This window comes from Eretmochelys imbricata, chromosome 2, assembly GCF_965152235.1.
Source record: "Eretmochelys imbricata isolate rEreImb1 chromosome 2, rEreImb1.hap1, whole genome shotgun sequence".
Taxonomy (NCBI): Eukaryota; Metazoa; Chordata; order Testudines; family Cheloniidae; genus Eretmochelys; species Eretmochelys imbricata.
In genome coordinates, this window is record NC_135573.1 from 9,217,313 (window position 1) to 9,241,199 (window position 23,887).

A 23,887-nucleotide genomic window follows, 5' to 3' on the forward strand; every position below is an offset into this window, starting at 1 on the left:
AGAGAAGTGTCAGAGGCTTTGTAGCCAAGAATAAAAGACAGTAAGTATATTTGGGATATAGAGGTGAAATATACGTATTCATGAGTATTGTGACCCAGGGCCTAAAGGCCTGTAAAATATTCAGTTGAGCCACACAAGGCTTAGGCCTGAAACAGGTTAGCATGACTATACTGAAAGATAACCTGGTGCCGATAAAGTGTAAGATCACAGTAAAAGATGTGTTAAGTGCCGATGTTCAGGAAACCATGCAGCAATAGACTGGAAAATATGCCACAATGTTCCAGTTAATACCGCAGGATACCTGAAACTAACATTTTGGGGAATTCTGTAATAGCCTCTAGTTTCTATGGTAACTCACTAATGTAGATGTTACTGACAATAAGGGGGTAGCCACTGAGAAATGGGACACCCCTAAATCAGTGGAATGTGGATACGGATAAGTATGGAACCCTTATGCATATGTATGAGCCTTAGCATGTGTAAGCATGACACAGGATACAAGGTGTTGTCAGGCCTGTGTGCTGGCGGGGATGGGGATGGGGGAAGACACACGAGGAGATGCCAGGACACAGAGCCTGCACTAGGCATAAACAGACTGAGCAATTGCTCAGGGCCCCAAGCAGCTCAACGGGGCCCCCTGTTAATTATTAGTATGTGTTGGGGGCAGAGCAAAATATTCCTGCTTAGGGCCCCCAAAGGGGTGGCACCGGCACTGCCAGGAGGACAGCCACAAATGATGATGATGATGGGAAAGATAATGACTGGCACTCCGGGGCTCTTCAGCAGGAGATGTGAGTGATCAGTCATAAGGCTAAAAAACTTTATGCCCCCGTCTATCTGCCACTGGATTTCAGTGTTTTGTGCCATTGTTTATCGGCATAACAGAATTGTTGATAACGGCCATGTAATTACTTGTGAAGTTTCTGGGTGTCACTGGCCTCTGTGTGCTCCCGGGGTGTCTCATTCTGACGATACTGGGAATAATCAACATGGGAGACATTTAGAAGTAGCCTCTGCAAAGCACTGAAGAATGTGGAATCCTACAAGTTTGAGATGGAAGGATCTCTTGGGTCATCTAGTCCACACGTGGTGTAGGCAGCAATCCTGCAATGGCCCACACAGAGCTTTGCCATCTCTGCCAGAGCTGGGACTGATTTTTTGGTTCAGTGGCCAAACCAAAAAATCAAAAACGATTCCATCTGGTTTTGTTTTCCAGTTTTTTACCTTTTAAAATGTGTCTTTACATTCCATTGAAGTAAAATTCAAAAGGGAAAGTTGTTCTGAATTGAAAAGTTAGAACGTTTCATTTCAAAAACAACCCAATGAAACATTTCAACTTTTTCAGAAAATTTTTGTCATTGTTGTTTTTTGTGACCAAAACAATTAGGCAAATTCAACACAAATTTGCAAAATGTTTCAGTTGACCCAAATCTACATTATTTCACTTTTAAAAAAAAAAAATTCTTTGAAAAATTTTGCCCAGCTCTAACCTGTGTTTTGTTGTGATTCTCTTTGGTTTAATCCCTGCAGCTCTCAGAAATCAAACTATAAAAAGCAGGCTGAAACTAGCAGCATGGTGTGCTAGCAAGGTAGCTATGGGGATCTTGTAGGTAGGGAGATGGAGCTAACCTACCTCAATCTGATCCTCACAATGACAGAAATCCCTGGTAGTTTGAGAGTCTGTCCGATACAATAGAATTGCAATTTATTTAATAGTTATGAGGTTTTATCTTGGAAAGAAAGTGCTAACTGGGTTGGGTTCCAGATGGTGTCATAGCTTTATACATTCACCTTTGATTTCTGGATAAATGAAATCATATAAATATGACCAAAGCCACCAGATCTGGGGTTTTAGAAGGGAAAAGGGAGAGCTCCTCCTCCTACCTTGATGATGACTCTCCCACTAGTCTTGAGGGGAGGGTGAGAAAGGGTTGACTGATTATTGTGGACCAGTTTGGATTTCAACATGGCAGTCCCATGCCCTGCAATTGACTGTGAACTCTGCACCAAAACACCTCCCGAACTGATACAGTGTCATGATGTGAGAGGTCCTACCATGGTGTGGTGATGAGGCTTTAATTCTTCAGTGACATCATCACAACAAGAGCTGGATAAAAAATGAGGGGGGAGCGGAATGTGAACATTTTCTCAAAACAAAATCAAAATTCAGAAAATTTCTGCCCATGTCTCAATGACCTCGTGCCATGGGATGAGGTTTGAAGGTTGCAGCCCTAGATCAGGGGCAGGACTGGCTGTCAGGCAGAAGGCGTTCATGCCACTCATTCTGGACACTGGAGCTCGGGGAGGCTAAGAAGACTCCAGGTGTCCCGGGGAGACTGAGATTGACAATCATGGGTTCTGAGAAGTGTATGAAATATACCAGGCCTGATTCCCCCCTGCTTTGCACCCTGTGTACTAGGTGGTTGTGAAACCTACCCAGTCAGAAGGCCCCCATGCTGCTCCCCCTTGCACAGGGGTAAGTGATGACGCAGGGTGCCAGACACCAAGGAGGCTCAGGTTGAGTGAATGTAATAAGAGAAGCCGACGCTGTTCCACAGGGCTCTAAATCTTCTTCTGTGTCTCCCCCAGGCCCAGGAGACGCCTCTGCACATCGCAGCCTGCATCCACGAGGGGGAGAAGGTGGCAGAGATGCTGCTGAAGAGCGGCGCCGACGTCAATGTGGAACAAGAGGTAAAGCATGCAGCCACGTTCCTGGGGGCAAAGAGGGAGGGGCTGGATCCTGCTGGCATGTCACTCATTTCAGTGCTGCGCTCTGGCTGCAGAACGGTGAGACGGCCATGCACATCGCAGCTCGCCACGGCAACCTGAGGATGATCAAGGCCCTGATCGAGGAAGGAGGGGAACTCACCTCACAGTCCAAGGTAGGTGGCTCCCAAGGCAGCCGAGACCCACTCGGTCTCTGCCGCATGTCCCAGGAACCTTCTGTGGGAAAGACCAGGAACACAAGACTTGCCAGAGCAGATCAGACCATTGGCCCACCAAGTCCCATACGTTGCCCCGTCAGGAGTAGCCAGGACCTGTGTGTGTACTGAGCACTGGTTCCAGTGCACCCCCAGCAGCTGGGACCATCCAGCCCACGGTGGGCCAGTGATGATCATTTCTTCAACCTCAGTCTTATCCCATTGGGATTTATGTCAGAACTAAAATATGTCTTAACGTTAACATGCACAAAGGGTTAGACCGATCTGTCAAACAAACCCGGATTGCTCATTATTTAGCAGTTATGAGGCCAAGTAAAATAACCAGGTGATGGAGTGAGCTGTGAATACATTGGCCTGTCTCTTCTGGACAGCTGGGCTCACACAGGAATTAGGTTTTAAGTGTTTCAATGAGCTCGCCGGTCTCCCAGTCCGCTCTGTAGCCCCCCTCCGCGCAGCTGGGTCGGCCTTGTTTCGATGAGCAGTGTCTGATCTGGGGAGACCCCAGGGCTGGGTGATGGAAATGCAAAGCTGGGTGGGCAGGAAGCTTGGTGCTGCTTGCCCTGCTAGGCTCAGCTTTTGCCAGCGTCCCCGTTCGCAGGAGCATTACAATTCACCCCAAAACCAAATGCACACAACTGCCTTCTGGTTAGTGGAGAAAGCCGACCTAAAAAGGCTTGTAGCCCTTGGGTTTGTGCCCTTTTGGCTTCTCTCTGGTTAGAAAGGCAGCCTGAGAGCGTTGGGCTTTTGCTTTTTAGTGTCTGTTTTTTACTTTAGAAATATGAGTGTTGGTGCTGCCGGTCCTTGATTTTGCTGGAAAATCTCTTCCGCGTTTCAGAGCATGTGCCACTGAACAGGTGGGGGGAGGTGGGTAGTTAACGAAGACTTCCTTTCTCCAGACTAGTAATGAGCTATTGACTAGAAAGAGCTGCTGTCAAAAACAAGCCAGAAAAGACTTTGAAATGGTCTCTCCCACTCTCGATTGCTCAACTTTACTCTCTTGACTCTTGTGACGGGATCATTTCTGTCGCTGTCCAGTCACCATAGAGTATTGAGGGGCAGACAAAACCTGGGGAAAAAATAAAGAAGGGAACTTGGGGGACTATTCAGGATTCCTTTTTCCATCACAAAGTTTTGTGTGTGTTTTTTAAAGGGGGCATTGGCCCAATATTTTGAGTTTGTTTGTTTTTACGGGTTGCTTTTACTGTCTCACAGCTAGAAAGGCTGATGTAGCAGGGATCAATCCTGCTTAGCGCTTGGGTGTGGAGCCAATAGGAAATCTCTTGTATAGACTCAGTAACCGTGTTCATACTAATGATTGCTCAGCCCGGTGCGGGAGAGTCATAGACAATGATCCTGAAACTCAAAGAACCTTAAATTTCAGGCAGAGCCCTTGGCACTTCTGTAGCATGCAGGACACCATCCACAGAACAACCTCTATGATACACACTCGAGCCATGTGACTCTCTGCGCTGTCAGTGAATGTCTGAAGGGAACTGAGACCCTAAAGGAATGGGGTGGTTTATCCCCCTTTAGCCTTATTCGGGTTACAGACCTAGACGTGCGGAGGCTGAAGAGGGAGGAGTTTAGAGCCAGGCTTGAGGGATGGTTCTCCGCATGTGGCTGGGTCAGCTGCCACCATGCCTGGCAAGGTCATTCATTTCTGGGAGGAGAGAGGGAATGAGGATGAGATGGGAGGAGATTGTTTTATATCGTGGTGGGAGATGGCGTGTGCAGTACCAGAGACAGCCCTGTAAGCGAGGCAGCCGCCCATCTGAATGCCCCTTTCCTGCCGGCAGGCTGGAGAGTGCCCCCTACACATCGCCGTGCAGCACTCCCACCTGCCCGTGGTGGAGGAGATCCTCAACTACCTGGCCACGGAGAAGAGCCACGCGGAGGCCTCCGCCTGCGTCAACCAGGAAAACAAGGTGACCAGGGGGAGAGGGAGGGGCCTGTACATGAGACGGGCCCAATGTCTGGGCATGTGAAACAGAGCATGCTATGTACATGTGTGGGGGGCGGGAGGGATGACATGGCATGGGGGAATGAACCCCTCCTAGCCAAGTCACAGAAACACCTCTCAAACTTGTCACCCTCCCATGGGGACAGCCGGAGGTGCTCACATTCGATCAGTAACCCACTCCTATGGCGAGGAGGAGGGCTGTGTGGCAGAGTCCCTATTTGTCTGAAGGGCACCGGGTGAGAATGGCAACAAGCACCCCAGGCCCACCCCCAGCATGATAGATAAGGCCACGGGACTAGGCCGATACACTGGGCATCAACTCAATTAGCAAGTGGTATTGTAAGATGGCTATATTTGTAGGACCCTCCACTTCCTCTGAAGGCTCCCTTCCCACCGCTACCTTCCACTGGGAGGTCCAGTCCCTTCCAAGTCTGGAAGGTGTGGCACAGAAAGCTGCTTTTCAGTGGTGGTACTAGAAACCACTTCTCGGCTCTGGGTCTGCCCAAACTGCCACTTTCTGCCCAGAAATCCTCCCACCCTTTCTTGTCCCCTCTCTCCACCTCACTCTGCTCTGGGTTCCTCTCTATGGTCCTGATCCTAAGTCAATGGAAAGACTCTCACTGACATCCGTGGGCTTTGGATCAGACCCTACAACAGCGGATGGGCTGCTGTTCAATCTCCACATTCATACGGAGTTCGTTGGAAGACTTGAGGCAGAAGGGCAAACTCCTGCTGAGTTGTAGCCCCTCTATGGCGAGATCAATGACCTAGCAAGGGAAAAGGCCGTTTTTGGCTACCACTCATGAGCATGGGAGAGCCTTGAACACAGGGTAGGATAAACTGAGAGTAGCCTCCATGCAGGGGAGCTGTAGATGAATAGGGAAGAATCGGAGGAAGTTGGCCAGATTCCCTGGTTTGCAGGACGCAGTTTCCTGTGCTTGCCCAGGCTCTGTGCTAACCCCAAGTGGTTACAGAACAGCACTGCGTGATGGCACAATCAGAGGTGGTGGGTGCGTGTGCTGTTTTGCTTGTTGTGTTTTGGCTCGTACCCTTTCGCAGGCAGGGGAGACACCCCTCCACCTGGCTGCCGCAGTGAAGAAGGACATGGTTCACTTTGAGGGGGAGGAGACCAAGATCATTGCCATGCTCATGGAGTACGATGCCGACATCTCCCGTACCACGAGAGTGGTACGTACGAGCCTGGGGCCCCTGGGGGAAAAAGGCTCAGTGGATGTATGCCATCACTGTTTTTGTTATCAGCGTATGGGCTGTCTGCCGAGCTCCTTCCAACAGACTGAACAGAACTTCAAAGTTAGCAAAGTTGGGGGCATGGGTTTTCCCAGACCTATGAAGCTGGAGTTTATTCTGTGTCCTGTTTGTCCTGAAGACTCCTGGCAGAAGGGTCGTTTACTCAGTGGGCCACATGGGGAGTTATTGGCAAAAGTGCCATTGTCCTTGTTAAAGCAGCTTATGTGCTTAGCTCTTTTGAAAACAAGCCCCCACGCAGTCACTTGGATACGCAGTCACTTGGATACAGACTTTAGAAAATAATTACAAACAAAACTGTATGTTTATGACGCACATTGATATTTCTGTGCATCTTGATGGATCCCAAAGCACTTCCCCCATTCTAGATGCACCACACCAGCAAAGCGCAGCCCCCTCTGAGGTGGAGCCCATCACCTGGAGAAACAACCAGTGCAGAGCATGTTGCACCATAGTGGAGAGGAAAGAGTTTTGGTTAAGGACCCCAGAGCAAACCCTTCCCTTCATGGTCTATGCATAACAGGCAGGACATTTGTTTTTAAGGTGTCCCCCACTCTTGCCCGGGTGGGTGGCAAAGTTGTTCAGGCTAACTGGGTGCACGGAGAGCAGTTTCTCAGAGTCCCTTTGGTTATTTCTGTGTTGCAGTCCCTTGAGACCCCTCTGCATTACTGCGCCCGTGTGGGCAATGCGGACGTCCTGCTGGAGATGCTTAAGCACATTAGCACCAGCCAAATGCAGCAGTCCATTAACAAGCAAGCCAAGGTATTTCTGTTCTGGGCTGGGACCTCACCCCTGCATCTCTGAGGGGAGCATTTCCCCAGCAGGAGCAATCAGCAGAATAAAGTTTAGTTCAGGAGAGTTCCATTGCAATGTAAGCGAGGTGAGGGAGTTCTGCTCCACACTGAGCAAACTGTGCAAAAATCTAGACCTTGTACCCTTCATCACCTTTGACTTTGAATAGCCAGGGAAATGGTAAATAGCCAGCATGCCTTGATGCTGCTAAACTGATATGGATGCTGAAGAAAAATCCTTCCCAACTAGGCAAGTGGCAGGCTATATTCAGTTGTCAGCAGAGAGAACAATACTCACTAACCATAGATAACTGCATGGTGCCTTGACTCAACTCTTTACGCTATAGTTCCATGGGATGGTTCTTGGGGTACCCAGAGCATTGAGTCCCCTGGTTACCCCCTGCTTGCAGCATGCCGGAGTCTGGCTTGTAAGTTCCCTGACAACACTGGCCTGTCAGCCACCCAAGCACTCTCCTCCAGGCTATACCAGTTCTGTTTTTGCCTGGCAGGTTAACAAGAGGTGAACCCCAGTCCCTGAGTCGCCTTGGAGCATTCCCCTGTGAGACTCAGCTCCTAACACTGGCTACTCAGAAATCCCAGATCCTCTTCACGCAAAGGGGCCATGTGCTCCAGTTCACCAGTTTTACCTTTAACCACTGAAATAAAGCAGTCTCTGGTGGTGTATTGGCTTGGAAAGGTCTAGGGGGGCAGTTGTCCCAGGGGGATGGTGATGGGTCATTTGCCCCTAGGCTGGGTGGGTAGTGGTGAGGAGTCATTGCCATCTGCCGGCTCTTTGGCTGACATGGAGTGAGCTGGTGGCCTCAGTCCCTTTCTGAGGAGATGGGTGGCCACGTCACAGAGCCACCGGCACAGCAGGTGTTAACTGACAACCACCCCAGAAGAGAGGGGGGAACTTACTGAGGTACCATATCAGTGCCAGAGGTGGGTCCCTCCAGAACGCATTGGCAAGGAAGGTGTGTGCGGAAACTGGTGCTGCCATCGTCTTGTGGCTACACGGAGCTTCCGTCACTGGGGCCGCTAGTCCAGCACCTTTCACCACCACTGAATTAACAGCATTTCTGAACCTCAGAGAGTGTTGACTCTCGAGGGGTGTGACAATAGCGGGGAAGGGACAAAGAGCTAAGCAGGCCCCGTCGCTCCCTCCCTTCTCTAGAATGACTGGTCCCCGTTGCTGGTGGCAGCAGAGCGAGGACACACCGCGATAGTGAAGATCCTGCTCCAGCACCACGCTCGTGTCGATGTCTTCGATGAGGTAGGGGACAGGCGCCTCCTTGGTGTCACCACAACCCGAGTTCTCAGAGGGGCGTGGCGGTCTGAGTGCGTGCAGGGGCTGTGGGAGAAGGAGGTACGGCTGAGGTGAGATTAAATAAGGTATTTTACACACAGTATAATACAGTTTAGCATTCTATTACATCTCCCCCTTTAAGCTGTACATTCCTACCCCTTACAATATTTACACTATCACGCTGTCTCTGAAGTTTGGGAAGTATCAGTCTGTTGTGTTTCTCTGAAATGTACTGGCTTTCTAACTACACAACTCGAACCCTGTAGTTGCAATGACTAGCTGTGGTCAGTCTAGAATCCTTGAGTCGTTGTCTTCTTGTTCTTCATCCTTCATGTGTAGAGTTTGCTCTGTTGATTGATCTTTCTGAGAAACAAACTGTAGCTGTTCATGGTTTCCATTGAGCTCTCCAGTCTTGGTCTCAAGCACATACGATCTGGGTGCTCCATTATTTTTCTTCACGGCAGCTGGAGTTGTCCATCCTTTCTCTCCATCCAGTGTGACACGAACACAGTCACCAGGCTCTAGACCAGCAGTTCTGTAAACTGAATGATGTCTATTGTAAAAGTGTTCACAAGCTCTTAGAACATAAGAACATATGAATAGTCAGACCAGTGGCCCATCTAGCCCAGTGTCCTGTCTTCCAACAGTGGCCAATAGCTTGAGAGGAAATGAACAGAACAGGGCAATTATCGAGTCATCCATCCACTGTCATCCAGTCCCAGCATCTGACAGTCAGAGACTTAGAGACACCCAGAGCATGGGGTTGCATCCTTGATCATCTTGGCTAATAGCCATAGATGGACCCTATCCTCCATGAACTTATCTGATTCTTTTTTGAACCCAGTTATACTGTTGGCCTTCACAACATCCCCTGGCAACAAACTCCACAGGTTGGTTGTGTGTTGTGTGAACAAATACTTCCTTTTGTTTGAAACCTGCTACTTATTTCCATCAGGTGACCCCTGGTTCTTGTGTTACGTAAAGGGATAAATGACACATCCTTATTCACTTTCTCTCCACCGGTCATGACGTTATAGACCTCGGTCATATCCGCCCTTGGTTGTTTCTTTTCCAAGTTGAACAGTCCCAGTCTTTCTACTCCTATGGAAGCTGTTTCATACCCCTTGTCAAGGTTCCTCCCCCACTCTGAACTCTAGGGTACAGATGTGGGGACCTGCATGAAAAACCTCCTAAGCTTATCTTTACCAGCTTAGGTCAAAACTTCCCCAAGGTACAAAATATTCCACCCTTTGTCCTTGGATTGGCCGCTACCACCACCAAACTAATACTGGTTACTGGGGAAGAGCTGTTTGGACGCGTCTTTCCCCCCAAAATACTTCCCAAAACCTTGCACCCCACTTCCTGGACAAGGTTTGGTAAAAAGCCTCACCAATTTGCCTAGGTGACTACAGACCCAGACCCTTAGATCTTAAGAACAATGAACAATCCTCCCAACACTTGCACCCCCCCTTTCCTGGGAAATGTTGGATAAAAAGCCTCACCAATTTGCATAGGTGACCACAGACCCAAACCCTTGGATCTGAGAACAATGAAAAAGCATTCAGTTTTCTTACAAGAAGACTTTTAATAAAAATAGAAGTAAATAGAAATAAAGAAATCCCCCCTGTAAAATCAGGATGGTAGATACCTTACAGGGTAATTAGATTCAAAAACATAGAGAACCCCTCTAGGCAAAACCTTAAGTTACAAAAGAGATACACAGACAGAAATAGTTATTCTATTCAGCACAGTTCCTTTCTCAGCCATTTAAAGAAATCATAATCTAACACGTACCTAGCTAGATTACTTACTAAAAGTTCTAAGACTCCATTCCTGGTCTATCCCCGGCCAAGACAGCATATAGACAGACACACAGACCCTTTGTTTCTCTCCCTCCTCCCAGCTTTTGAAAGTATCTTGTCTCCTCACTGGTCATTTTGGTCAGGTGCCAGCGAGGTTACCTTTAGCTTCTTAACCCTTTACAGGTGAGAGGAGCTTTCCCCTGGCCAGGAGGGATTTCAAAGGGGTTTACCCTTCCCTTTATATTTATGACACCCGTCATCATTTTTCTTGCCTTTCTCTATACTTTTTAAAATTCTAATATATATATTTTTGAGACGGGGTCACCAGAACTGCATGCAGTATTCAATGTGGGGGCATACTATGGATTTATATAGTGGCACCATTATATTTCCTCTGTTATTATCTATCCATTTCCTAATGGCACCTAACTTGGTTAGCTTTTTTGACTGCTGCTGCACCAAGCTGAGGAGATGTTTTCAGAGAACGATCCACAATGACCCCAAGTCTCTTTCTTGAGTGGTAACAGCTAATTCAGACCCCATTATTGTGTTGGTATAATTGGGATTTTATGTTTTCCAACGTGCATTATTTTGCATTTACCAACATTGAATTTCATCTGCTGTTTTGTTGCCCAGTCACCCATTTTTGTGAGATCCTTTTGTAAATCTTTGCAGTCAGCTTTGGACTTAACTATTTTGAGTAATTTTGTTGTCATCTGCAAATTTTGCCACCTCAATGTTTACCCCTTTTTCCAGATCATTTATGAATACATTGAACAGTACAGGTCCCAGTACAGATCCTTGGGGGACACAGCTATTTATCTCTCTCCTTTTGTTTCCTGTCTTTTAACCAGTTACTGATCCATGAGAGGACCTTCCCTCTTATCCCATGACTGTTTCCTTTTAGCCTTTTTATCTGATTTGGCTACTCTCTTCATGTCTTGCCACTTTGGAGACAGATTTTTTTCCAAAGTTGGAGCAGCAGTTCTGAGTTGTCTTCCCACCAAGAGCTGTGCTGGACTATATCCAGTAGTTCCTACTGATGTTGATCTGTAAGTCAGAAGAGCAAGGAATGGATCTTCCTGCTATAGGATTTTCTTGGCTGTCTGTACTGCTCTCTCAGCCTCTTCTTCGCCTGTGAGTAATGTGGGCTGCCAGTAATAGGATCAAAATCATATTTCATTGGGAACGACTTATGTTCTGTGCAGTGAATTGTGGTTCGTTGTCTGTCACTAGTTGTTCTGGAATACCGAAATGAGCAAAAATGAACCTCATTTTCTCAATAACTCCGCAACATGTTATGTCTTCCAACTACATTATTTCTACATACCGGGAAAAATTGTCCACAACTACTAGGTAATTCACATACATCTGCAGCTAGTCTCTTCCAAGGTCTCCCTGGCAGGGGTGTTCTTGTTAAAGGTTCCATGTGTTGTGTTTGGTTGTTAGTTATGCAGTGTTCACATGCAGAGACTTTATTCTTTGTCCTTGCTAATGTCCAGCCGGTCCTTTTACCGAGCATAAAGTGACTGGAGGAGCATGTGGGTATCTCTGAGGTCAAATACACATAGCTTGTTGATTTGTTCATAACCTCCACCGCCTTAGAACTCCTTTCTCCCAAGAAGCCTTTCCAGAGTAGCCCACCAAGGGGAGAAATCTAAATCTCAAACCAGTCATGAAATAAACTTTATTCAAACACAATGAACAAGAAACATGTGAAGCAAATGCCATAGATGATTTGCTCCGCCTGGAAAAACTATGTGCCATCTTTCCCGGCCACTATCTCCTCTACCCCTTACCAGCTAGCTGTGCTTTCAGATTAGTTAGTTTGTAAGCAACATGGGGCAGGGACATGGTTTGTAACACACGGGATACCTATGATACTATGTACGTATTGTGACAGGGTGAGGCCAGACGGCTACAGAAGAGTGGTCGAAGGTTGATACATTAGTTCCAGGTTAAGCAGGTCCCTTTTCCCTGGGTAAAATAACAAGGACTATTCCAGAACACTCAGGAACTTTCTAGAACTAATTAAGGCAGGCAGGCTAATTAGGACACCTGTAGCCAATTGGGAAGCTGCTAGAATTAATTAAGGCTAATCAGGAAACCTGGTTTAAAAAGGCTCTCACTCCAGTTAGTGAGGTGCATGCAAGGAGCTGAGAGTGAGAGGGCATGCTGCTGGAGGACTGAGGAGTAAAAACGCTATCTGGCATCAGGAGGAAGGTCCTGTGGTGAGGATACAGGTGTTGGGAGGAGGCCATGGGGAAGTAGCCCAGGGAGTTGTAGCTGTCACACAGGTGTTACACAAAACACTATAGACAGCTGTGATCCCCAGGGCCCTGGGCTGGAACCCGGAGTAGAGGGCGGGCCCGGGTTCCCACCCATCCCCCCAGCTCCCTATTGGATATAGGAGGAGTTGACTTGGACTGTGGGTCCCACCAGAGGGGAAGGTCCCTGGCCTGTCCCCCGACCCACTAGGTGGACCAGCAGAGACTGCGGGGATTGTTCTCCTTCCTTTTCCCCATGCTGGCCAGTGATGAGGTTAGCTGAGTGAACGGCAGATCTCAGCCATGAAAGTGGCCAAACTGAGGGCTACTGTGAATCTCTGAGGAGAGCAAAGTCCGCCGATAAGCGCAGGACCCACCAAGGTAGAGGAGGAACTTTGCCACAATATATAGGGATTGTTACTCTGCAGGCAAATCTCTGTTGCATATTTGGCTTCATGCTGTTCTGGCCAGAGAGGCTATTAAAACTTTCTTGGTGCAGTAAAGCTACTACAATAATTTCATGTGCTGCAGACACCACACAGTGACCACACAAACTCCCACCCCTGGATAGCGGGGACTAGAACCCATATCCTGATGCTCCAGAAGCACAGGCCTCTAGCATTTGATCTAAAAGAAAGTTCCTTTGGCTGCTATTGGTAGTAAGTTCTATGTGCTCTCTGGGTCCAGCCATTGGAGGGCAGTATCTATCTAAGGGCTTGTCTACGTTAGCCGCTGGATCGACGGGCAGCGATCGATCCAGCGGGGGTCAATTTATCGCGTCTAGTCTAGACACGATAAATCGACTGCCGAGCACTCTCCCATCAACTCCGGTACTCCACCAGTGCGCGAGGCGCAGGCGGAGTCAACGGGAGAGCGTCAGCCATCAACTTACTGCAGTGAAGACACCACGGTAAGTAGATCTAAGTACGTCAACTTAGATCGATTCCCCCACCCCCAGCGTAGACTAGGCCTTAGATACGTATGTGGTTCCCATCACACTCATATCTGAGCACATCACAACCCCCTCTGAAGTAGGGCACTGCTATTATCCCCATTTTACAGGTGGGGAACTGAGATGCAAAGGGTATGTCTACACTGCAAAACAAACCCATGGGAGCAAGACTCAGTCTGGATCAACTGGCTCACTCTCAGGCTAAAAATAGCAATGGAGATGTTCAGGCCCAGGCTTTGAGACCCTCCCCAGGTGTCAGCCTGAGCTCAAAGCTCTGCACTGCTATTTTTAGCTCCACAGCATGAGCCCAAATCCACTGACCCAGGCTCTGAGGCTCATTGCTGTGTAGACTTATCCAGAGAGGGTAAGCAATTTGCCTAATATCACACAGGAAGTTATTAGTGGAGCAGGGTCTTGAACCAAGGTCTCCTGAGTACTAGTCTATCACCCTAACCACTGGACTATTCTTCTTATCATTCATGCCTTTACACAGACACACACAACACTTGCTTGACTGCTTTGACTATGGCCAAAAATGGTCACGCAGCAATGGTTTCATGGCAGAGTATATAAAGTGTTTGGAGCACACAGGAAGGTCCTGTGAATGGGAGGTTATTAAAATCCATGGTTCCAGTGGCCCATCTCTCTGATTTTCTGGTTCCCTGTGTAACCACAGCAGCTAGCTTTGTGGCTTTGTTTGCAGCACGGGAAAGCAGCTTTGCACCTGGCCGCAGAGAACGGCCATGACCAGATTGCAGACGTCCTGCTGTGGCACAAGGCCTTCGTCAATGCCAAGACCAAGCTGGGCCTGACACCTCTTCACCTCAGCGCTCAGAACGGCTACAACCATTTAGTCAAGCTCCTCGTGGAGACTCACCTGGCCAGCATTGATGCTATGACCCTGGTAAGGAGTGGCTTATAGGCGCAGCCAACCTGCACGTGGGTAGGAGCTTGGCTACTAAGGTGGCTTTCTGAGTGGAGGCAATTGCCGATTGAAATGTCGCACAGTGAGCAGCCTTCAGAGTCAGAGGGGTCGGACCAGTATGCAGACAGGGTTTAGGCTGTATCAGATTAGGTTATATTAGATTGTAGCTACTTATGCTAACCGTTACTGACTTGCTGTTCACCCTGTTCTCTGCTCCTTTATGTGGTTTATTCCCTGTTGTGTCATGCCACATGCATAGACTGTTAAGCTCTTTGGGGCATGGAGCATCTCTTTGATATGTGCGTACAGCGCCTAGCACAATGGGACACCGATCTTTGATGGAGGCCTCTAGGTGTCACCATACTATACTATTAATAAATAACAATAGTGGCAAAGAAAGTCATAAGGGACCAGCTTTCTAGGTCCAAACTCTGTGACTGGCTGAACCCAGACAAAAAACTGCCAGATGTCAGGGCACTTTTAAAAGAAAAAGACAAATTCTGAAGCAGTAGAAACCCAAAGGGCTGCTAATGCTGATTCAGAAACAGACATTCTCAGTCTGACCCAAACAGGTTTTGGGTACAAAAGATGCATGGATGGACATGAAACCCTTCTGTAAGACTTACGTTGTAAGGACAAAAATAAACCCACTTGTGAGCCTCTGAGGGATTCCAGTAAAAGCTATCCTCAGAGGGGTTCAGTTAGATACTAACGGCCCAAATTCTCTCCTTGTGCCCTTTGCCGACCCTACTTCAATCAGAGCTTACATCTCATTAAGAATATTTGTTCAAGTTTTCAGCTAGTAAATAAATGGCTCCAGGCCCAGAGGTGAGGAGGCACAGAGCTATGTAAAGACAGCAAAAAGGGCCTTGATCATACCACCAGCCAAGCCTGCTTCCTTCCAAAGGACAATCACTGGAGTGCTTGGGATAAGTTTAGAACTGCAATAATGTGAACCTCCGTCAAGGCTCCCCGCAGCTACCAAAATTAAGTCTGCGAAGATGTGGTTTCTGACCCCATCCCACCCTTCACTTAACCTCCAACTGTGTCCTTTCTACCACAGCACTGTGCTGTTTATTCAGGGCTGATACATGGTGTGAAGTTCATACATGGTAAAGTCCCTTATCTGGCTGGGGGAGCAGTCCCCTGGTGCAGGCACTGTGGAAGATGGTTGTAAGGCTGCCTTTCGAGGAGGACCCCCCTTTGCAAACCCTGCTGTAGGAGGTGTGCAAGAGGCAGGTCTGGGAGCCAGAGGAATGTACCAAGGGTGGGCCCACAGTACACAGTGCCCCTACTGCTTCCCTGGGCTCTCCACCCAGCCCCCCAGCCCCCCTGGTCCCAATGCCCCCGGGTCCTGCTGCCTCTCCCACCTTTGCCCCAAGCTCCCTTCTGCAGCCTCGCACCCCAGGCCTGCCCTGCTCCTTGCCTCTTGACCATGACACCCCCCTGACCACGGAGCCGCAGGCGGTCACCCATGTAACCCACCCATAAGGTCGGCCCTGGCTTGAATCTGACTGAGTTAGCGCATGTTAAAGGCAGGGGGCCTTGAATACACCAGGTTCTTCAAAGGTGTTTGTTAGCACGTGCTAACATCCCTCCGTTAAATCCTAGACTTCGTCTTCACTGGGGAAAGAGATGTATTGTTAGGCAACATGAGGTAACGGACACAAGGTAAATCCTAGTGGAGACAAGGCAGTGTGTAGCTTTCACATGTGTTAGCTGGTTGAGGTACAAACCCTAGGCTCCTCCAGAGCCTTCACCTCAGTTTGCTAATGGGTGGAAGCTACAAACTGCCTTGCCTTCAGTAGGACCTTACCGCGTGTCAGTTAACATGTGGTACGAAAACACCTCTTTCCCTAGTGAAGACACACCTTGTAGGCCTTAAAAGGCCAAAAGCAGTCTCTGCCCCAGAGCAGGCGTCCACGTGCACTCGGATACCTACAGGCCTGCCCTCTCTCCTGGTCTTGTGTTGCCTCCTTGGGGGAAGCCAGCGGGACAGCACCACGTGCTGAAGTGTGTTTGGCTTTTCTTCTGGGGCAGACCAAGCGAACCCCTCTGCACCTCGCTGCGCTGACCGGCCAGCTGGACGTGTGCACCAGCCTGCTGAGCATGAGCGCGGACGTCAATGCCACCGACATGGTAAGTCTCTCGTGCGTGGATGCCAGCACGCTGTCCTGGCCCCGCAGCGAGGCACTGCAGCCTGCACCGGGAATCGTGTTTCATGAGCTCTGTTGAAACAAGCACATATCTCAGAGCAAAACATCCTGCAGCTGCTGCCGCCAAAGACAAAATAGTTTCCTTTCTCCTTGAGCTCCTCAGGCTCTTTCTGTCTGGATAGGACCCAGTGTCTCATCATTACCCACAAGCCTTCTCTCCCCATCCCTATTTGATTGCTGTTTTCCTTTGCTGATGCCATTAAGGTAGGGGGAACCCATGCCATGGTGGCTGGGTGCTTGATGCCCCTTCACCAGTTACTGCTAGTCCGTCAGCAGAACACCAGCTCCAAAGCTCCTAGCCCCTGGGCCTAGAAATCTTTTAACTCCCCCAGATCATTACACTTTACTCTCCTATAGCTTGTGCCTTCCAAGGATTTACAGGCATTGAGTTGAGGTGGTATTATCCCCATTTGGAAGCAATGAGATGAAAGTTGTCTAAGGATTGGGATTATAGCCCATGTCTCCTGAATCTCCACTCTGTGCTGTAGTCATTAGATTGTCCTTCCTCCCCAAAGGAAGCCTCACCACTGGGCACAGCATACTGCCATCCAGCTAGCTCTCCGTAGGTGTATAAAGGGCAGGGCATCCCATGGGTTGTAACTTTCAGGAACCCTGCTCTGTTTCTAATCTATTGCTGAATTGAATTTGATCAGCTGCTTGCAACTGGTCCCTGTCAGATGGCAGAAGTACCACGTGAACCACTCTGCCACAAGAGCCACCTTCTGACTCCCCTGGGGGAGAGTAGAGTTGTTTCTGCCACTGACTCGCTTTGTGACCTTGGGCAAGTCACTTGACTGCTCTGTGCCTCAGTTTTCATAGACATTAAGTTCAGAAGGGACCATTATGCTCATCTAGTCCAACCTCCTGCACAGTACAGGCCACAGAATCTCACCCACCCACTCCTGCGATAAACCTCTCACATATGTCTGAGCTACAGAAGTCCTCAAATCATGATTTAAAGACTTCAAGGAGCAGAGAATCCTCCAGCAAGTGACCCGTGCCCCATGCTACAGAAGAAGGCGAAAAACCTCCAGGGCCTCTTCCAATCTGCCCTGGAGGAAAATTCCTTCCCGACCCCAAATATGGTGATCAGCTAAACCCTGAGCATGTGAGCAAGATTCACCAGCCAGATACCCAGGAAAGAATTCTCTGTAGTAACTCAGATCCCACCCCATCTAACATCCTATCACAGGTCATTGGGCCTATTTACCATGAATAGTTAAAGATCAATTAATTGCCAAAATCATGTTATCCCATCATATTATCTCTTCCATAAACTGGGGTCAGGGATCATCTGTAAACTGGGGTCAGGGATCATTCAAAGGGCTCCTATGGGGCTTAATTCATTGGAGTGTGTGAGCTCCTTCAGTGGAAGATGAGCTAGAAATGCCACGGCTTGTTACTGAACTGGGGGGAGTGCTTACACCTCCCCACGCCAGATGTCACTTTTCATCGCTCACTGCTCTGCTTTGTGTCCCATGCTGCTTTTCCCCCTGCATACAGATATTTTATTGCAAACATTCTGTGCTGGCTTTTACGACCGGATACTTCACTTGCTGGCCTCTTTCCCTTGCTGATTCTTGTCATTCTCGCTATCAGTTCCTCCGCTAAAAATAACAATCAGGAGCATGCTGGAGGAGCTCTTTTACCTCTTGGGGAGCAGGAACGACCAGGGGGACCATGTGGAAAACAAGAGGGAAAAATAAAACGTAAAAGACAAAGGCCACCAATCGGTATAAACTGCTGTTGTTAATAGCGCCTTAGCTTAAGAGCATGTTCAATTGTTACTTTATCTTTTAAAAAGAGATTGTTTTGTCCTTCACAGAGATCTTCTTGGCATAGGGAAATTGGGGGAATTTTTGGGAGCTGATTCCAGTTCTCTGATTCAATGGCCTGGTCTGTGCCTCCCCTGGCATGAATTAGAGCAGACTGGGGGCTGCATGGGCTTACACCGATGGCACAAAGTTCTTAAGGGATCACCTGCTAGCTGAGGATGGCAGAATGGCATAGTGCTCTGCCCTGCCCTCACCTGACATGCCCACTTTGTTCCTCAGCATAACCTCTTAGCTAGCGGGGGCGGGTGATACTGGAGTGGAACTGGTTCTGCCAGCTGAGACCTCTCTCCTGCTGGAGGAATTCTGGCCAGAATTTGGAGACTGTTATCGAAAGAGGCTGGCTGGAGAGCCCTGGAGACTCAACTCCTGGGTATTGATGCAGAACTGGTACAGCAGGGTCAGCCAGCATGCACACTGCCCCATGCCTCTGTGCCTTGACTGTAACCTGGAGGAACCTCCTCCATTGGGGAGAGGTTACATTGCTCTCCATGGCCCATTTTGTCCGGGAAGCCTCTGCAGAAACCCTCAAAAAAAGGCCAGTCAGCGCTAATCATATAGGAATAGTAACTGCTGATCCGCTGCTAGTCCTGAGATCCTGAGGGCCCCCACTGTGAAGTACCCTGGGAGTCTGTGTGTAAGAAATATAAGAGATTATCCAACAGCAGCCCAGCTTGCAGGACACTTAGAGGGGCCTGCACTGATACTGAGCTTCGCAGCACAGCCTCGTGATGCATTGATATTACATGCATTGCCCCTTTGGCCCAAGCAGTTAGCCAGAATTCAGGGCCTTACCTGACTGCTGCTGTTAGGATGAGAAATAATCAGGTTCATGTAAATGGAACGTCCACCAACGTCCCGTTTCCCTGCATGCAGTGGAAACAAACAGCAGGCAGTTTCCTTGCTCTGAAATCCCCCAGCCTGTCTCTCCAGCAAGCTCTGTGCCCAAGAAACTCTACCTCCACTTCCTCTCAGGGCCCCCCTCAGAGCTGCTTCCCGCCTCCCATAAAAACAGTCTGCAGCTGTTACCCTCCCAGATCCGGGACCATTTTAAAACTGGAGTTTTATTAAATTTAGTATCAAAAAACAAACACGCACACTTCGACGAATCCCCAGTGCTGCTGAGTCCTCCTGGAGCACACCAAAAACTCTCCTGCTGTCATCTAGGTGGGCCCCTTTGACCTTCTCAGCAGACCTTCGGTCCTTAAAGGGACAGGGCGCAGATGCACCGAACCCTGACATGCCCTGACGAGTGCTTACACGACCAATATCCTAGCCCCAGCATTCGCAACCAAAGGAAACCCCTCAGTCCACTGAGAGCAGCACCACTGTGCACCATGACATTGCCGTGCTGAGCCCCGTCACTGTGTGTTGGCGCGAAGTTGGAGGAGGCGGACACCCCATTTGAAAGAAGCAGCAGCCCCCTTGCTTAAAGTCAGGGGGAGGGGAGGTCACAAGGGGTCACAGAACCAGCAAACGGTATATATTTAAGTCGACCTGGAACAAGGAAGGGTGCACATTAGGCACTGTTTTACCAAAGTTGCTGCTCCCAAATCTTGACATACCCCCCCCTTGGTGGCTCACTCTCCCCCACCCTCACTCACTTTCAGTGGGCTGGGGCAGGGGGCTAAGGAAGGTTCCCTGCCTGTCCTGGCTCCGGACTGTGCCCTGGAAGCAGCCAGCAGGTCCGGCTCCTAGGCAGAGGGGCCAGGAGGCTCTATGCGCTGCTCTCGCCTGCAGGCACGGCCTCCACAGCTCCCATTCGCCAATGTTTAATATATTGTGCACAGAATTTCAAAATTTTTGAGGCACAATTCCCTCAGGAATATGGAGTGGTGTGCGACAGTGATGGTGGGACTGTAAGGAGGGTGCTTGGCAGTGAGGGGGGGAGGTCTGTGGGGGGCCGCTGGTCAGGCAGTGTGGTGTGCAGAGAGCTGTGTAGTTGTGGTGGGAGGCCAGTATGGGGGTCTCTGGGGGGGGTGCACTGGGAATAGCGAGTCCAGGGCGGCGCTGGACATAGGGATCTGTAGGAGTCAGTCTCCAGCTGCCTGATCAAAAAATGGCAGCTCTACCCCCAAAAAAACATGACCCTTTAGGTACAGTCCAGGTGGCCCAAGGCTGAATTTCCAGTCTTTCTTAGAGAAGCCTTTAATTTGGGGAAATTTTTGCCCTTCAGATCTGAACTTGTGAATTTGAAAAATGTCCCCCCCTTTTGCCCTAGCCTCTAACCTCTGACCAGGCCCACCCCAAAGGAATCGAGACACAACTAAGCCCTGAAGCGGTTTGCTGACAGGCTGGGGTCTCACGAAGCCTGGCTCTGTTTTCCCCTCAGCAAGGACAGACACCATTGCACCTGGCCGCTGAAAATGACCATTCGGAGGTGGTTCAGTTCTTTCTGAAGCACAAGCCGGAACTGGTGACCTCTGCCAACGTGGAAGGTTCGACCTGTGCCCACATAGCTGCCTCCAAAGGCAGTGTCGCTGTGATCAAGGAGCTGCTGAAGTTCAACAAGGTGGGGGCGACCACGGCACGCAACAAGGTGAGTCCCTGCGGCGGTGTCCCCTTGCTATGGTCCTGTCCAGCTGGGCAGTGTCACACACACAGAGCTGACCCGAGAGTCTAGATCTATGCCTGTTCTGGTATCCCTGAGGGATTAGGATGCTGGGAGTTAAATGTTAATGCAGGAGTGAGAGTGGAAAAGGGAGAACTCTCCACGGGCGGTCTGTGGGGTGATTGTGAAGCTGGTGCTGGACCTGTATAGAGAGAGAGGATTACACCTCCTCTCTCCTCTGTGTATGAGAGCTCAAGCAGTGCCCAGCTGGGACCCAGAGGATCATTCTCAGTGCCCCAATTACGCATGCTTAAGGCTAAGATTGTATCACAGTTATTTTTAGTAAAAGTCAGGAACAGGTCACAGGCAATAAACAAAAATTAACGGAGCCTGTGACGGGGGGAGGGGGCAGGGCTAGATGGGGGGAGGAAGGGAGTCCTATGGGGAGGGGGACCCGACAAGCCGAGCGCTCGCCATGGTTGGGAGAACAGCCCCAGCTCCAGCGGCAACAGCCGGGGGGGAGAGGACATAGCCATGGGGAGCACACAGCCCCCGTTCTGGAGCTGGCCGCAGCTGTGGGACGGGGTGTGCAGCCCTGACTGCAGCCCCTGCCAAGCCCCAGAGGGGAGGCACACAGCCCTGGGAAGCCGCAAGGGGGGCACACAGACCCATCTGTAGCTCCTGCCGAGCCTGGGACACTGCAGGGCTAGGGCACGCAGCCCCTGCTGCAGCCTCCACCAAGCCCGGGATGCTGCGGGCCTGGGGCGCGCGGCCCCAGTTGCAGCCTCTGGCGAGCCCGGGACACCGTGGGGCTGGGGTGTGCGGCCCTGGCTATAGCCCCCAGGCAGAAGCCACGGGGCTGGGGCTGGGGCTGCAGGGTCCTGGTTCCAGCCAGCCCCAGTTGCTGAGCAGGGACACACAGTCCCATCTCCTCCTCCTCCTGAAGTCCTAGAAGTCACGGAGGTCTGTTAAAGTGACGGAATCCACGTCTGCCGTGACCTCCGTGACTAAATCCTAGCCTTACGCCTGCTGCATGGCCATGCTATCAGAGTCTTTGCTCCACGGACAGCGGGCATCCCAGGAATAGTCATCCCAAAATATGAGATGGCAGCAAAATATGAGAATACCATTACCTTACTAACTGTGCTGCCTCCGAAACGCAGAGAGCTTGTATCCGCCAAAGGAAATGGGGGACAGCTGGCAGCTTCTGGAATAAGCTCTCCCCTAGGGCGGGTGCAAAGAGGCAGACATTGCGTTAGTTGCCTCTTCCAACGTCACCATCCAGACACGAAGGAGGTGAATAACCCCAGTCATTGCGCACAACGTGATACTTCACCACTTTGCTTTGATAACACGGGCCTGAACCATAAATTTTGGATCCAAATCTAACCTTCCCCAAACTTCATGAGCATTGGGGCCTGGCTTTTTGGTTTGGCCCATTATGGAGATAGGAACCAGCTGGGAAGTTCAGATCCAGCATCCCCAAAAGCATAAATAGGGGAACCCCTCTGACTTCCTGCCAGCCTCCAGGAGACACGGGGGCCTACACAAGATCCTAAAGGGAATGTGCCTGTAGGTTTTAGTAAGCACGGTTTCCCCTTCCCCTGTCTGCTGGCATTGCTACAACTGTCAGCTGGTTTTCAGTAATGCATTAGTTGCATCTGCCCCCTTTTATTTATTTAGTATGTAGCTAATGTACGTAGGGCTTTGCTTGCATGGGAGGGAATTTGCAGTGTGTCCTTTGCAGTGAGGTCGCCGTCAGATCTCTTTGAGCCCTGTTTGTCACGCCAAACAGGAGAGTGCTGAGATTTCAGTCACAGTTCCCAAGAACTTCCTCACTCCCCCAGTTTAAACACACCTGTCTGCCCCTCTACACTCTCTCTGTGGCCTGCACGAAGAATTGTAGGTTGCATCCTCAGGGCAAGTTAGAGCTGAGAAGACCCAGGCTTGAGGCATTTGGAGGAGAAGCCTGTGAGAGAGTCCCACACCATCCTGATGCTCTGTGCCGTTGTGGTGTTATAGGCAGGGAGCTCTGGTACCTCCCTTGGCCCTTGCCTCACAATCTTACATGCTGTGATCCCTGCAAGGCGAGCCCCACTGCCAGCTTGCTCTGAAGCTCAGACACTGCACATGGTTAGTTACCCACCCAGTCTGTCTTTGTGTTGCAGACAAACTACTCCACTCCTCTGCACCTGGCAGCTGCTGGGGGGCACTGTGAGGTGGTGAAGGTCTTGCTGCAGACGGGAGCCTCGGCAGCGGATGAGGATGGTGTACGTACCAAGGGCTCGGCTGGGCGGCTCCCAGTTCAAAATGCAGATGGTGTGAACGCAATGGGTGCTGGCTGCTCTCTTTGGCCGACAGCTTGGGCCCTCTAGAGTCAAAAGCATGAGCTGCTGGGGGCTGTAACAACCCATCCTCCGTAATCAGCACAGAGGGGACTGGTAACACCCACTTGCCCCCGAGTGCAAATGCCCCTCCTTCATTTCAGGCTGCATGCTCAGAAGGGCATCTCTCTTTGGCAGGGAAAGGCGCATCTACAAAATTTACATTCACATCCTTGTGTCTCTCCTTGATGTGCGCCTCTGTGAATGGGGGCAGGGGTCTGAGCCCTTTCCCCTTTGGGAAAGGCACTAACATTTCGCTGAGATGCTGAAGTAAAAGCATCCCTATTGTTCTTTCCATCTCCCCTCATGTCCCCCAGTTTGTCTCTTGTAAACTAGTCCCAGGATGGTGCCATGCTGTGATTGTAGTGTGGTGAGTTGTTTTGTTTAATTCGGGGATGAAGGGTTAAATTTCTCTGCCCCTCGCAGCAAAAGGGCAGTGATGTTTCATTTATAAAGAACCAGCCTCCTCTTTCTTCATGACTCCTCGAACAGTTCCAGACTAAGGTAGCTCTCCATTCGGTGGCCCGTTGTCCTGAATGCCCAGCCAGCCTGTGACACCTTGAATTATACCCGCGGTTCTAAAACTGTGGGTCGCGATCCCCTTTGAATGGGGTCAGCAGGGCTGGCTTAGACTTTCTTGGGCCCCGGGCTGAAGCCTGAGTCCCACTGCCCAGTGCTGAAGCCAAAGCCAAA

The 23,887-nt window shown here is 50.0% G+C and overlaps 1 protein-coding gene across 1 annotated transcript in view; it reads left to right on the top strand.

The window, feature by feature from the left end:
- The window catches only part of LOC144261435 (uncharacterized), a 75,342-nt gene that overhangs the window by 37,450 nt on the left and 14,005 nt on the right, over positions 1–23,887 (top strand). The window contains exons 11-20 of the mRNA XM_077810999.1: positions 2,590–2,691; positions 2,784–2,882; positions 4,739–4,867; positions 5,962–6,090; positions 6,814–6,930; positions 8,134–8,232; positions 13,990–14,190; positions 16,252–16,350; positions 20,592–20,798; positions 22,979–23,080. Coding sequence (XP_077667125.1) covers positions 2,590–2,691; positions 2,784–2,882; positions 4,739–4,867; positions 5,962–6,090; positions 6,814–6,930; positions 8,134–8,232; positions 13,990–14,190; positions 16,252–16,350; positions 20,592–20,798; positions 22,979–23,080 — 1,284 coding nt within the window. The remainder of the gene's footprint in view (positions 1–2,589; positions 2,692–2,783; positions 2,883–4,738; positions 4,868–5,961; positions 6,091–6,813; positions 6,931–8,133; positions 8,233–13,989; positions 14,191–16,251; positions 16,351–20,591; positions 20,799–22,978; positions 23,081–23,887) is intronic.